Raw genomic sequence first — 16,199 nt, 5'->3', positions numbered from 1 at the left:
ACAAGCCATGTAAGCCAGTAATTAGCATAGAATTCCATTTTTGCAGCAGAAATTAGCATAAGAGCTAGGTATTTGTAAAACTTTCAGTCATAAGTTCATACATCAGGAAATTCTGGCAAAAAATGCTACAAATAGCTAATTTTGCTATAGAATTCTAAGCGCATGCTTGCATAAAATGAAGATTACTGCTGCATGAAATTTCATAAAATAAAATTTTTATGAACTGACATTTTTTAAATGTAAGATGGAAATATTCCACTATGGAACTAGTTCTAGTGTGATTTGCTCTTTCTCCAAACTGAGGCTGTTCAAAGAGCCTCTTTAACCGGTGGCATTTAAACTGCTAACAACCTTTTCACATAAACTCACTTCAAAATATTTGAGATATTCCCTTAATATAATCACCAGATTTTTTGTTACATTTGACAAAGTAAAGTAAAATTAGATAATTGAGTGAAAATGCTAATATAAAAAGAACACAACTCAAGTCAAAGACAGAGCTACAAGATCATGTGAACTATGCTCATTATCATTTTTTCTGTTTATATACTACATTTGCTGTGCACTACATAAACTGCAGCAAATTGGTTCTCTTTAGAATGCTTTTGTCCTGTTTTGAATCAAATTCCTACCAGATAAATGTCAAATGAATCCCACGTCATTCTCGCATAACTGAGGGTTCTGGTTGGCTTGAATAAACATATTTTCCTTTCATTTCCCTCCCCTTTTAGCCAGCGAGGAGATGACATCATGAAAAAATCCCACATTAAAGCTTCTGAAATTATGTTCTGCTGCTTCTAGTTTTGAGTCAACCTGAGCCGAGTCAATTTCCATAAAACCAACAAACAAATTGTTTTGTTTTCATGTCATTTAGTGGAAAAATTAAGATTTTTAAGGATGCTACTGTTCATCCTCTGTGGCTGATATTAAAGCAGTAATGTAACTGCAGTGGGTTTCTTCTGTCCTTCAGCTTGGAGGGGATTTTCCACCAACATGACATCGCTGTATGCTGCAGTGTTGTGGGTTTCACTTGCGGGACAAAAATGAGGGGCCCTCTTGACCACTCAGCCCTACCCTAACAAACGCACACACGCACACACACACACACACACACACACACACACACACACACACACACACACACACACACACACACACACACACACACACACACACAGACCTGCTAGTGAATACAAAGGGGAATTCCAAACCATAAAACCCAATAGATGATTATCAAACAAGTAACTAAGGTCTTACAAACAACGGTAAAGACGCAAAAACTAAAAAGCTTAAGTGTGCAAAGTGAAGTTTTATGACTCAAGTGGGAGACGTTCCCTCTACCTCCATCTTAGTTTTGAGGTAGTGGGGGCTTTTTGTGGGCTGCCAGCTACTTGCCAAAGTTGGACAACAACCCAGGAATTGCAGGTCTGGGTACAGAGTTGCCTCCATATAGGAAGCCGATCTGGTCTCTCTCAGGTTTTATCCGTCTGAAAAATCAGAGGTGCTGTGTGTGTGTGTGTGTGTGTGTGTGTGTGTGTGTGTGTGTGTGTGTGTGTGTGTGCCTGTGTGTGTGTGTGTGTGTGAGTGTGTGTGAGCCGTTCTGCAATACAGCTCAATGGTTTTCTACTCTCCTGTCGTCCACCTATTTATTTCCAGGAATTACTTTCTCCTGTGAGGTTTGATTGAAGGCAACTAGACCTCTTTGGTTTCATGAAGACATTTTGCTTCTCATTCTAACACAATAGGACCTAACAACATAAATGACTCCTTGTGGATAGGGAGAAAGGGTATTCATTGGTAGTTTCAGCTTGTTAAGCAACAGCTGACAGCTACAGCTTATAAGCTTGACCCTTCCACATTCCAGTCAGAATTGACAAAGCTTCTCGGATGAGAAGAGAAACATCTTCAAGAAACCAAAGAAGTCCAGCTGCCATCACTCAAACCCCATTTGGATTACAATCACCTAGATGATTACTTTCTCTTGCCGTCCTTACCTCCCGAGTCCTCAGCTGGAAGTTCTTCCCGTCGTGGTAACAGTTGTAGGTTCTCAGCAGCGTTAAGATGTCAGGTCTGAATGTGGACACAAAAACTGGATTAAAGCTCACAACTCCGAGACAACACAAACATAAGTAATCGCTTTGAATTGACCTTATTGTTCATATTCACTGTGACTGAAGTGGACTTACTTCGGTATAAGCTTCTCTTCATTAAGCTTCACAAAGGACTGGACTTCACTCATTCTAAACAGAATTCAGCTGAAGGCAGAGAGATAAAAGATTATTTGAAAAATGGAAATATTCTTGACTAATTATGTCAGAAACGCACAAACTCATATAATTGTCGAGATGAGTCGTAAGCTTGGAACTTTGGCTGAGATTCAGACTGGCACAGAAGGTGGATTTGATCAAGGAGAAAGTTGACGGGTCAGCATGGATTGGGATAGATTAATTATGCCATTATTGGATTCAGAGGGGTTGAGGACCAACAGCACTTTAAGACAGAGAGGAAATTCTGTCTGGCCCCAAAACAAGTTCTTATCTGTATCTGGTGCCCTTGAGCCTGTGAGGCTGAAGTGGTTACTCCCTCTCAGAAGAAATGTGGAATGCTGCCGTCGCCATGGCGACTCTGTCTCCCTATCCCGGCCTGGGCGGGACTGCGACCGGTGAAGGCCGTTGAATCGTTTCCAGGACTCACTGTGCTCTCTAAACCCAACTACCTCCTTCCCCTGTCCAAACGGAGGTGACGAGCGCTGCTAATTGTGGCTGCATGCACTGATGTGTGGAGACTCCCCAACCCTACCTCCCCACCTAGTGGACACATGATGTTGTGTAATGTCTGAAGTCTGTTGCATTTCTGTCTGAGGTGTTTTTTGCATAGCAAAGCTGCCCTGCCTGTGGAGAGTAACTCTGAAGTGCCTTTTTTCCTCCACCTGACCCAATCCTCCTGTAAACCCTTTGATCTCTATTAAGGTAGAGTGACTCGGGTTGCGAATGACCACAGTCACCAATTCTTGTCATGTGTCTATGCCTATGCATGTATGTCTGATCTCAGAATTGTGTGTACAGAAACTCTAATTTCCCTCTGGGATTAATAAAGTATCTTTGAATTGAAAGGCTGCAAAAAACTGTAAAAAAAAGATACAACTCAGTCTTACAAGATGATTTTTATGCTTCTAGTAGGATAAAGTATCTTCACTTAAACAGAAAAGTGGTCTAAAAATAGTCACAATACAATAAAAAAATGTAAAACGCCTTTAATTTTTATTTTACAGGCACTGACTTTATGCAGAATTTACATTTTTGTAAAGATGTACAATTTCTCTGTTTACTGAACATTAATGAGAATGTCACAGAAGTGACTGCTTTAGCGGTGCTTGCAGGCTGGAGGAGTTAGGGGAAATCACATGAGGTGTTTGACTCTGGGCCAACAAAGTGAAAGGAGGATCAGATTGTACCACGGCTCAACAAAGCCTGCGGATCATCTTTGTCTCACTCAGGAATAAAATCTACTCTTGTGTTGTGTTCAGCAACTAAACATCACACAGAGGTAACTCGATCATCACTTCAGCTGAATCATAATAATAAAGAGAAAGAAACCCTGAAGAGTTTAGTTTCTCTGATGCTTTTCCTTCTGCTGCACACTGAAAAACAAATGAAATATATTAATTATAAATCAATTTCTGTCTTAACTCTGAAAAATGCCATCCTAAATTTTTAGACGGGGAAAAAAATGGCAGGCACGGAGGGGAGGGGGATAGAGCTTATGGGAAATTCCTGCTTGGAAAACCCATCTCTTGGGGGAGGAGCATCAGTATAAAACAGCCGCATGTGGTGCAGAAGCGCAGAGCCAGTGCACCACATGTCTCCAGCATGAAGCTTAATCTTCAGGCCGTCTGCCAGGTCGCCTTTCTGAGCCTCTGCTGTCTACTAACCGTAGGTAAGAATCCCTCTCTAATGAACACAGTCAGTGTTGTTTTCTCTTGGATAAATCATCTAAGCATGTGAAGCACTTGCTCCAGCTGAATTTACTCTTTTACCGTGTTTGTGCAGGGACGCAGTACGTCCCGGGGAGATGTTTGTGTCCACAAACGCAATCGGGTGTCAGGGGGCAACTGAAAGAGCTCAGAGTTTTGCCACAAAGTGCAACCTGTGGCAATGTTACAATCATGTGAGTAGTACATGCTGCAAACACACACACACACACACACACACACACACACACACACACACACACACACACACCTCAGCCTGCACAAAAATACGAGTTTTAAGTGTTTCGTTTTTGTTTTTCTGGTGTTTTCTAGAGTCACGCTGAAGAGTAACGATTATGATGTCTGTTTGAATCCAAATGCACCGATGGGCAAGCAACTGCTCCGCTGCTGGAATAGGTAAGAGACTGATTTGCAGGAGTTACATCATGAAAAGCTCAAATCTATCAGTGTTTACTAGGATTATGTGAATGATTTTGATGCAAAATAGAGTAAGGGAGCAAAGCATTAAACTGCACGCTCCAAATGACTTGAGTTTGGTCACACCTAGTTCCTAATCCGCCTCAACCAACGGTATCTTGTTTATTGCCAAGCCAGTCTTTTTCTGCACAGAGGAAACAGTTGTGCAATTTCTTTGTTGTTTCGGCAGGTAGAGTCAGTGCAGATGCATTTTTTCTAACCTTTCATAAAATTAAAATTAAAAAACTTAGATTTAGATCTATCTAAAATGTTTAATTTGATATCTAAACATGGATGTTTTCTTCTTTTTTTAAATTCAAGAGCTCAGAAGTTGGGTCGTGATGTGAAGGTGTGTCTAAAGCGGAGGAGACGGCGACGTGGTCAGCGCCAGAAGCAAAACCTGAGAGCACAGGGTCACAAACGGAGAGGTTTATCCTCAAACCCCCAGTAGACATGCAGACGGATAAAGGGCATTAAGTTGCAGTGAGGAACTCAGTGTGTACAGACTGATTCTTGTTGAAATTTTCATTCAACAAATACTGAAATAATTTCATGTATTTCAATATTTTGCTCCCTTCAGTTTCTGTCTGAGCTGCAAATCTTACTGCATGCCAGCAGCAGAAGGGTTTATTATTATTATTATTTATCAATGCAAATGACGGATTGTTTTCTAAACGCCCTGGAGGCTTGTCATAAATGGTGTCAGGTTTAAAGCATTAACTGGTCAGTGTATTATGTGTAGCTCTGTTTAAACAGCTGGAAGACTTTGTTGGTTATTTATTTTTATACAAAAATGTAAAACTCTCAGAATTTGCTTTGTGTAAATAAATATATCAGAACAATAGAGTGCCTGTGTGGTTTTAGACTCGAGCCTATGATGGTTCATTAGAATCAAAGGAAAAATGGACGACAAGTTCCTTCTTGGCAGGATATGAAAGGTCACTAAGACCTTAACCTCTGCTTTTGCTAAACAGCCACAGGATATGAGTCAGCTGGCGAAATACCAAACTCTTCTCACTCAAAATATCAACATGGATTAGACCATAAAACTTGCTAACTGGTGGTAAAAGAGGAGTGAAAATAAAAAATCACAATCTGTTTCCTTAACCTAAAAAATCTAACTGTTTGGGACGAGTGCAGTTATGTTTTATTGTGAACTTTATATACTCTTACTGGCTTTGCACAAAAAAACTCATGACACCATAAAATGCTGCACAAGTAGTAGGTTCACTAATAAAATAGCTTGTTACTAGGCCAACGTTTCTTGTAAAGCATGTGACATGACAGACCAATTAGAGCCTAAAGCAAGCCCGTGCACATTAAGAGTTTGTCCTTTGCTCACACAAGATATTGCTTACTTTAATGATCAGCAGCATGCTGCAACACGCTCCACTCCAATCCAGACAATGTTTTGATAATGATGCACAATTTGGTCATGTGCATCCTTTCTCACCAAACGGTTGAAAGCGCATGAACGTCAACCAGAAAGTGAAAGTTAAACGTCGGACAAGGTGAGCTTTGTTAAGGCTGGCACTGGTCGACTAAAGGAATTTTATCTTCATATTAGTGGAAAAAGCGGAAGCAGGTTGGGCAATAGGGCATATCCAGAAAACTGATAAAAACTGGTCAGCATGTCAAGTTAAAAGAGGATGTGGGTATTTAATTCATCTAGATTGAACAGGCATGTTCAAAGTAAGGCCCGGAGGCCATGTGCAGAGCTCAGAATGATTTTGTGCCGTCCAGATAACATTTCAAGAAAGATGAATTTAGTCTCTTCACTAGGGATGCACCGATCAGGTTTTTTGCTGCCGATCACCGATACCGATATCAAAGAATGCTGATCACCGATACCGAACACCGATACCGATCACGTGGATTGGCCAGAAATTTTCTACAACATTATAATGAGTGCTACAAACTACATAATCTGGGAATAAAGGAAATGTAACCTAATCTAAAATGGTCTGTATTAGGGTTGTCACGGTGTGAAAATTTAACCTCACGGTTATTGTGACCAAAATTACCACGGTTTTCGGTATTATCGCGGTATTTTTTTTAAATGTGCTACATTTTCACACAATTAAATAAACCCTGTATGTCAGGAAATATTGTCCTCAGTTTGTGTCTAAATTTAGCCTAAAATGTGTTATTTTGTAATTATGTTGTTTATTTGTTTACATTTTTCCCCTTTAGTCTTTAAAATACCAATATTTGCCCATAACTTCTTATTTTGTGTCTGTTTGATGTCATCATTTAAAAGTATTAGATCAGATAATACTCAGTACTCAAGTAGCCTTCTAATCAGATACTTTTTTACCCTTACTTGAGTAATAAACCTTATATCAGGAAAATATTGTCCTCGGTTTGTGTCCTTCCAGTGAGCTTTGCAGATGTGGGAAAATGTCATCAGGCAGTAATCATTGTTAAATTCATAATTATTCTCGGAGAGAGACCAACTCTTATCTGCCCCTGGGAGCACCGTAATGCATAGCGTCATTTCAACATGGCGGTGTCCGCGACACGGTGTATATGCAGGTAGCGGCGCTGCGGCTGCTTTATATAGCGACTCGTTGCATTCTCCCTCAACCCAAATCCTCGGATCACGCATTTTAGCTAAAACGCTAACGTTAGCTTGCCTTGCGTTGACTGTAGAGTTGTGGGTGATGGTCACACAGATGTGTCATGAGATTTGAAGCGCTGCTGCCTTTCACAGACACTTTTTCTGCTCGCGCTGCAAACAGGATAGCTGTCCCTCGGCATTCTTCAAATACCTAAATCCTCTAATATAGGCCGGTATTCAATTAAAGGCCGGGTCTCCAATTCTGGCCTGTGTCTGAGTCAGTGGAGGTAAATAATGGCCGGATGGCATGTCGTTACAAACAAGTACGAGCGTCCCAGCGGCAGGGTTATAGTCCCCAAATCAACCAGCAGGAGGCAGTAGAAGTTCACGCAGACCTTTTTTAAGCTTTTTCTTCAACGCTTTGAAACGCTACAGACACGATCCTCTATCACGCTCCTACCACACAGAGTCACGGTGTCAGTTAACCATGCTAATTCAACCCGCTCCACAGAACACACATCACCTTCCCTGTGGCTTACATAACACTCACACAACAGCAAATCAGCACATAGGAACTAGCAGAATGATAGGAAACACATATAACACAATACCCAGAATGCACCTGGCTTACAACCCCAGCCAGGTCATTACACTATCAAGTTCAAAGAGAACGTGCTGATTATGCTGCAGAACACTCTGGAGAGCAGCAGTAGCCAGTAGGGGGTGTATGAACTACAGCAATCCCTCCGCGGTAGATGCGTTCCAGACCTGGCCGCTATAGGTGAAAATCCGCGAAGTAGGGACTCCCAGCATGCCCCTCGCGGGGATTCCCTTCACGTCGAACCTACGTCACAAACCGCGGCTATAAATGGAAGTCGCCTTTCCAGCTCACCACTCAGTCATCGTTTCTTCAGATTCACGATCAGAGTTTCCAACCTACCGATCAATCCAACGAACTATCAGCTCATAGTAAGTTATCTTACTTACTTCTGGAAAGCCCGGCATTTCCGTGTCACTTCGTTGACGCTCGAACGCTCGGGGGTTTCCTAGAGCACCGACGCTATCACTTCCGCGTCTGTGAAACCACGCTCCCTATTGAATTATCGTATGATCACATTCTATTTTTGGGGGGTAAAACTCAAGTGCCAGACCGTAGGTACTGACACGCGATCGTTCATGTCGGTTCATTTACTTTAATGTTTTCTGTCTTTTATTTGCGCCTGATGTGTATCGCTGCTGTGGAGCGGGGCGCATCAACTTGTCCTCCGACGCACAGATCACAGCAGGGAGCGCTCAGCTGTTTTCGCGGTCGGTAGATCTGCCTCCTGAGCACGGCCACAGTAACAATCAGGTGTCGCCACCTCAAAAACTAATTTAACACGCGATTGTTCATGTCAGTTCATTTCCTTTAATGTTTTCTGTCTTTTATTTGCGCCTGATGTGTTTCGCTGCATGCTGTGGAGCGGGACGCTGCGCGCATCACCTTGTCCTCCGACGCACTGATCACTGATACGGCCGCCAAACAGCAAGCGCTCCGCTGTTTTTGCGGTCGGTAGATCTTTTAGAACTGCAGTCTGCAGTTCAAAGGTAACTCATGAGGTGAATATATATGAACCCAGGTAGTTTTTCTTTAGGACTGAGAGGAGATGCAGGAAGATAATAAACAGACAGGACAGAAAAATAGTCAAATAAAAACAAGTTAGTTTTTGTACCTGGTGTTGCAACAAACAGACACCATTGAAGGTAATCAGAAGTGAGGAACAGAAAATGAAATAATTATTTTAATGTTTAGAGCAGCAGGAACTCCAAGAGGCTGCAGGCGCATCAGTGAGTTTGCGGCTGCTGTGCAGGGGGAGGGGGGAGAGGGCTGAAGCAGAAACTACCGTTGTTAAAAGAAATGTGTTTAACTTTGACAATGTGGGCGCAATTTTAATTGTCAAAAACTCCAGCGAACCATTAGTTCATTCTGCTCAAATAGAAATAGAGGCCTGCCTCTAATACTGGCCCTCCTTCCAATAAAGGCCTGGAGCTTGATGAGCTTGAGTCAAATACAGGCCCGGGCCTGTATTAGAGGATTTACGGTATCTAAAATATGCCCGTACTTCCGACTTTGTCTTCTTTGAGGGATAAAAAATGTCCTCCTGTCTCCTCCTTTGACTTTGAATATCATGACAGTTGACTTATTTCAGTAATTCCATTCAAAAAGTGAAACTTGTATATTAGATTCTTTCATCACACAGTCTGATATATTTCAAATGTTTATTTCTTTTAATGTTGATGATTGTAACTGACAACTAATGAAAATCCCTAATTCAGTATCTCAGAAACACGAACATCAATCTAGACCAATGCAAAGAAAAGCAATTTTAGAAATGTTGGCCACCTGAAAAGTATGAAGCACTCAAAATTTAGTTGGGTCTCCTTGGGCCTGGAGTACTGCAGCATGGAGTCGATCAGTCAGTGGCAACGGTCATGTTGCTCTGATAGTGACCTTCAGCTTTTCTGAATTGTTGGGTCTGGCATGTTGCATCTTCTGATTCACAATACCACATAAATTTTCTATGGAGTTAAGCTCAGGCGAGTTTGCTGGCCAATCAAGAACATGGATACCATGGTCCTTAAAACAGGTACTGGTAGCTTTGGCGCTGTGAGTAGGTGCCAAGTCCTGTTGGAAAAAGAAATCTGCATCTCTATAAATTTGGTCAGCAGCAGGAAGCATGGAGTACTCTGAAACTTCCTGGTTGATGGCTGCGTTGACCTTGGACCTCAGAAAACAAAATGGACCAACACCAGCAGATGACCCCAAACCATCACTAACTGTGGAAACTTTACACTGGACCTCAAGCAACATGGATCCTCTCCTCCTCCAGACTCTAGGACCTTGATTTCCAAAGGAAAGGAAAAATCTACATTAATCTGAGAAAATAAATTTGGACCAATCAGCAGCAGTCCAGTCCTTTTTGTCTTTAGCCCAGACAAGATGCTTCTGACTTGGTTTCTTGTTCAAGAATGGCTGCGACAGCTGAAAACCATGTCTTGCATACGTCTGAGCGTTGTGGTTCTTGAAGCACTGACTCCAGCTGCAGTCCACTCTTTGTAAATCTCACCCACATTCTGGAAGGTTTTGTTTCACAATCCTTTCTATGTTGCAGCATCCCTGTTGCTGTTACACTTTTTTCTACCACATCTTGTCCTTCCCTTTGCCTCTATTAACGTGTTTGGACTCAGAGCTCTGTGAACAGCCAGCCTCTTTAGAAATGACCTTTTGTGTCTTGCCTCCTTGTGCAAGGTGTCAATGGTCGTGTTTTGGACAACTGTCTTCCCCATGATTGTGTAGCCTACAGAACTAGACTGAGAGAAAGGCTTTTGCAGGTGTTTTATGTTAGTTAGCTGATTAGAGTGTGGCACCAGGGGTCTTCAGTATTGAACCTTTTCACAATTTTCTGAAATACTGAATTTGAGATTTTCATTAGTTGTCAGTTACATTCATCAACATTAAATTGAGCAAATACAATGGGCCTTTCCGAGTATCTACCCCTGTTCTGGTACTCTGATAGTTCCTAAAATTTGTCTAAAATTACTCATCACCTACATGTAAAGCTACTGAAAAGCGGAATTTGTTTGCAGAAAGCAAAAAGAAAGAAACAGCTGTTAAATGCAAAAATCTGGCAGCCAGTAAACATTTTTTCTTCAGATTAAAGAAAAATATCCTTCAACATCTCCGCAGTCATGTAGATGGATGGGTTTCACCACATGGCGACCAGTTTAATATACAATTGACCAAATATAGGAAAAAAATAACATTGTTTAAAACAAGTTCTCTGGCCTCAGCCCTTTCTTGGAAGGATGTTTGCACAAACCTTGTCTCGGCCTGTGCTGTTAATGTTGAAGCAGTGTCAGAACTGAACCTAGAACACAAACACACACACACAAGATAAATGCATGAAGTTGTAGAGCAGAAATGACATTATCTAAGGGAGAAGAACGTAAATGAAGTAGATTTGGCTCAAGGAGTAGAGATAAAAAATGGAGCACTAAAGCAGGTTTTGTATGCATTTATTTATTACTCTGAAATGCTTTTAATATGTGAGCAAGAATGCATCTGTACGTGTTTATTTAAATCTAGCCTTTTATTACAGACTATTGATAATAGCTCAGAGGGACACATCACAGCAACAAACCAATAATACAATGCTGCCACCTAGTGTTTACAGCAGGACATGAACATCTCAAAATCTCGACTTGGGTTGTTTTCATCTTGTTACACATCTGTAAAATTAAAATTAACACATATGTCTAATTAATGATTAAAAACTAAAGTATTATCTAAATCAATATTCCATACCACAAAGTCCCAGAAAAAGTCCCACAAAGTCACAAAATCCAGTGTTTCGAAAACATGATTAAAGTATAGTTTTTGACATCTCTTCAGAGAAAACAAAGCTTACATTTGATCAAACTGGTGAACTAATGGTTCATCTGAATGTAAGCAACACCAAAGCACACTGTTGCCATTTTAAAACAGCCTTATCTGGGAAAAAAAAGCCCATTACATTAATGTTTCAAGCCTTTATGCTGCTGTTAATTTCAAGTTAACCCATTATTTCTGCAGATATATTACTAAATTCTTGCTGAACTCAACTTCCAGAGGGACCAGGGACGCTACATTTTGCTGCTAATAGTGATATTTATGGTTGTTAATAACCACAGCTTTCATTATAACTTTACAGTGAGAGAAGAAGAAGAAACAATTGTTTATACAGCGCTTCTCAATATAAAAATCATGAGGCGCTTTAAGTGTGAAGGTTTCTAGAAAATTGGTTGCATGAATCAGTATGAAACAAAGGAAACAAGCTGGCAGCACTGACCCAGCGAATAGTATCATGATTGACATAAGATAATCAACCGAAAAGCTAATATTTTAAATGATTTCACATACTAGGGATAACATATAGGCATATAGATGATATTACCTCCAAATTCATAATATTATAGATAATCTCAAATGGGGGTGGGGGGGTCTGTTACTTATAGTTCTTTGAGATATAACAGAATTGGCAGGTCAGAGCTGAAACAGAATCAAACATCGGTATCGGCTCAGTAAACCAGAATCGGTGCATCTGTAAGCTAGCCTGGCCTGCCAGACCCCTCCTCTGTTTAATCCTGCACAGAGAAAGAGTCTGGCAACTCTCCTATTCAAATAACCCCACCCTGTGAGAATTCTAACCGAGCCAATCAGTGCTGAGCAGCGTATGTCACACACCACAACGCTCGAACATGGCGACTGAAGCGGAGTTGGCTGCGGCTCTTTCCTTTGTTCTAAATGACTTGGACATGTCGTTAAAACAACAACAAGTAGAAGCGCTAAAGCCTTTCTTCTAAAGAAGGATGTCTGTGCTGTTGCCAGTCGCCATTTTTGACTACAGCTAAAAACTACAGTGTCGCAGACGCCACACACAGCGACACTCAGTTTTGAGCTGCCTAGTCCCACCCCTCATATGCCTCTCTGCCTGTGAGTTACCAGATTCTTTCTCTGTGCAGGATTAAACAGAGGACGAGTCTGGCAGGCCAGGCTATCTTTTAGCAGCACTCTTTGGATCTATAGCTGCCTTGAACTAGCCTTTAGCCCATCAGTCGTGTAACAGGTGAGAAAAACATAATTGTACAAAATACTCTTAATTTGTGGTACTAAAGTGACATTTTAAGATCATATCGAGATACATCTAACGTTCTAATTCAGGTTATATGAGGTATTTTCACTTTATATACAGTTAAAACCTTTTTCAAACCAATCAGGGAAAAACCCTTCTGGAGGGCAAAAACATGCATGTTTTTTTTCTTTCTATTAGCTTAATCAGAGGTTTGGGAAGAAGAAACAGAATAAAAACTGCCTGCTTGAGCAGTGGTGGCTGCCAATAAAACCACGAAACAGACTCCTCATTTCCCTTTCAGACTGATCTGTGATGCTTATTCAGCTAAACAAAATTAGTCTAAAGGAAGACAAGACTTTCTAAAAGTCTGTCACAATTCTCATTTTGATTATAGGTTTAAAAATCTTATGATTTTTGTCTTATGTTATAACAGTTCGATGGCCAGTACAAGACATGTTTATGAAGTTATTTGCACTAAATCCCTCTCATATAAATAGATTTCTGCAGTTTTATTCTTGATTTTTTTGATACCTTCCAGAATGAGACGTTTCAGGGCTCTGTTACATCGAAGATCGACTTTACTCATATTTATAATACATTTGCATTGGTCTGAACTCTGAAATAGGAATGAATGGCCTGTAAGTTGTTCTCTGGGTAAAAAAGCTCCGGTGCGTCTGTTTCAGGAACGAGGAGTGAGCCAGATTAGAGTTGAGCTACAGGCAGCAGAATTTGGAGTCTAATTTCCTGATATTTGGGTATCTTGCCTGGGATTGGCTAACAGCAACATAACTTTACCACTGACTCCATTTGCTCTGCTTTTGTTTTATCTCCAAAAATAAAACAAGAATGGAGGAGTTCTGCCATGCGCTGGAGTTGCTAATGCTAACAGCTAGTTTCTACTAGTTGAGACATTCTCTGCTGTTTCCTGGAAACTAAATGGTGCAGTGTGAGCGTCCTGTCACAGGGTCCCGACTGATCATGTGCCCTGGCTACTTGGCCAAGGGGATGTCCCTTTGGCTGACTGGTTAGCACGCATGACTCTCACCCGGGACTCTGGGGATCGAATCCTGCCGGGGCCCTCGTTTCTCCACCTTGCCACATAAAACAACGACAGTTATCCCATCATGAGTCAAGATGAGTGGGTCCATCAACGTTAAGAGACAGTGTGACGTAGATCTGTCAGGCTCTTCAAATCCTAGCATTTCATCGTCTTTTTTCTATCAGAAGCTAACGCAGGAGATAGGTGTAGGAGACTAACTCAGAGTGACCAGTTCTAATCAGAAATAATAATTAAAAAACAAACTTACAGTTAAGGTGACTTTTAAGAAAAAAAAGCTGAAGCTGACCTTGCCCACCCACCCCCCACTCAGGCTGCCTTATGCTGACAAGCTCCGACATCAAGGAGGGGCTCAGAGTAGAGCTGCTACTCCTCCTCCAGGTCTCTCTGCTTATGAGAGGTGATTCTTTCCCCGTTTGTGACATCAGAAACATGGACTTTATGAAACAGCAAGTTTTAGGAACTTAATTTCTTAAACCAAACACGAACAGATAAAGGATGAATGTTATTTTTCTCATTTGGAGTGTTTATAGAGGCAGTAAAGACCCACTTCGCAGCACAAAATATAGCAAAAGGTGTGTTTACCACAAATTGTCCCCTTTAAGAACAACACCTCTCAATCCTCAAACGTTGACCCTTCCCAATGACTGATACATATTAATAATGAAGATATGAATTTTCTAGAACTCAAAAGGATTCCCCATTATTATACATTATTTACCAGTAAGAAAATGGGCCAAAAGCCTAACAGAATGGTCAGTGTACTGAAATGATGCTCAAACAAAGATAAGACAGTCCTCCTCTTGTCTGAGCCCCTTTCTGGTCCCTCTTGAGTATAAACTCTCCCGGTGGACAAAGAGCCTCCTCCAGTCCGCTGCAGGTTGTAACTGGTTTGATCATCTCGAGATTCGCATCCAATTATCGCTTCTGCACCGGCAGCTGAGCCCAAACCCTCGTGCACAATTTTGTGCTGCACAAACCATCATCATCCAAATACCACACAATGTGGATTTCTGCTCATCCTTTTTACAAAAACCAGGAGATGCATTCGTGACTAATTTGTGTTGTTATTTTTTAATGTTGCTTTAACAAGAATGAATAACAGTAAAGCAGATAAAGAAAAGTTAATGAAACAGAAGCAACACAGCTGGGTTAATACTTTGTTTCAAAGCTAAATAGAGTAGTTTTAACCCGAAAACAACTTCCGAACATGTTTTGAAGCATTTTAGTTGTTTTCCTGTTTTCAAAACGCGGACAAACCTTTAATATTTAAACGCCTCCTGCAGTAAAACATCCGTTTGTCTCTTACCATAGCAGAGCCGTCCTTATCCGTCTGTGTCCTCCCTTATCTACTGCTCGCGTTCATGCCGTCTCGGCAATGTGGAATTCAGACCTCGGGATTCTGACTGACAGGAAGATCATCCAATCAGAAGACGAGATTATCCTAATCAGCCAATCGGTGTTGAATGGGGCGGACACATACTTTCCCCATTGAAAACAGTCTCTTGAAAAAAAAAAATCAGCCAGGAGCCAAATGGCATCTTTATTCTCAAAGAATTTGCTGCTTTAGATTGCAGTTAAATTGTTAATAATATTATTTGATTACTATTCACATAAAACATAATACAACATTTGAACTTACAACAATACTGCCTATGTATATCTATACTTTTGTTATTATTTTTCTTCTTCCTTTTTTGTTTATGTGCTGCTGTAATTGAGTATATTCTATTCTATTGCACTGTGTCCCTTTGCTTCATCGTCTCACTGAGTGTCTATTGGTGGAAGGAGGTCCTGACCCCTGGGAAGATTTATTCCTTCCATCCTGTTTTCGAGTCTGGATCTGCCATCTTGGGAACTGGTGCAGGTTGGAAACACAAACTGTAGGAAGTCCCTCACACCCTGTTGTCTGAATAGGAGTCACGATCTACCACGCACAGAGGAAGTTAAGCTGTTCCAGCAGCTGACCAACTTCCCTAACGGACAACAAGAAGGAGGATTATTATTGGGTGGCTCAGCTGCTCACTGACCAGAAATCATTGTGAAAATGAGAATAGAGCTCAGAATATGGGACAGGGCCTAGACAAAGACTTCTTCTGTCTTTGTCATAAAACATTAGAACATCCCCTCTCGTCTGACTTGATTCACATGTCAGAACAATAATAATTCACACAAAAAAGGCAAACACTCACTCCAGATTGTCCACAAGACAATATAATATAACCGTAGAGCTGTTTATGTGTGATTTCACATGTTTGCTGATGACATTGCTACTGTCACTTTACTGATGAATAAGGCTCTTTGCTTTATTGATTCTTCCTGCAGCTTTGATGCTGCTGAGAAATTGCTTTTTTAAGCTGCATGTTATACACTCACAGTTCAGCGAACAAAGAAGTACAATCTGTGTGTGTGTGTGTGTGTGTGTGTGTGTGTGTGTGTGTGTGTGTGTGTGTGTGTGTGTGTGTGTGTGTGTTCTGACAGAGC

At 41.1% G+C, this 16,199-nt stretch overlaps 2 protein-coding genes across 5 annotated transcripts in view; one reads left to right on the top strand and one right to left on the bottom strand.

The window, feature by feature from the left end:
• The window catches only part of rassf4a (Ras association domain family member 4a), a 44,791-nt gene extending 29,672 nt beyond the window's left edge, over positions 1–15,119 (bottom strand). For 2 of the 4 annotated variants that reach the window (XM_054750069.2, XM_054750072.2), the window contains exons 1-4: positions 15,025–15,119; positions 10,868–10,915; positions 2,187–2,255; positions 1,995–2,070 (exon numbers count right to left, since the gene is read on the bottom strand). In XM_054750069.2, coding sequence (XP_054606044.1) covers positions 1,995–2,070; positions 2,187–2,239 — 129 coding nt within the window. In that variant the 5' untranslated portion in view covers positions 2,240–2,255; positions 10,868–10,915; positions 15,025–15,119. Of the gene's footprint in view, positions 1–1,994; positions 2,071–2,186; positions 2,256–10,867; positions 10,916–13,703; positions 13,750–15,024 lie in introns of those variants that run through there. The other 2 variants (XM_054750070.2, XM_054750071.2) reach the window with 2 other exon arrangements.
• Positions 3,792–5,291, top strand: LOC107375626 (C-X-C motif chemokine 9). Its single transcript, XM_015944250.3, has 4 exons — positions 3,792–3,936; positions 4,050–4,167; positions 4,304–4,387; positions 4,769–5,291. Exons 1-4 carry the CDS (start codon positions 3,870–3,872, stop codon positions 4,896–4,898), a joined length of 399 nt encoding a protein of 132 aa, XP_015799736.1. The 5' UTR covers positions 3,792–3,869; the 3' UTR covers positions 4,899–5,291.
• Positions 15,120–16,199: the final 1,080 nt, after the last annotated feature.

Source organism: Nothobranchius furzeri, chromosome 12 (assembly GCF_043380555.1).
Source record: "Nothobranchius furzeri strain GRZ-AD chromosome 12, NfurGRZ-RIMD1, whole genome shotgun sequence".
NCBI lineage: Eukaryota > Metazoa > Chordata > Actinopteri > Cyprinodontiformes > Nothobranchiidae > Nothobranchius > Nothobranchius furzeri.
Note: the sequence above shows the minus strand (reverse complement) of the source record. Positions and strands in the feature narration are given on the sequence as shown.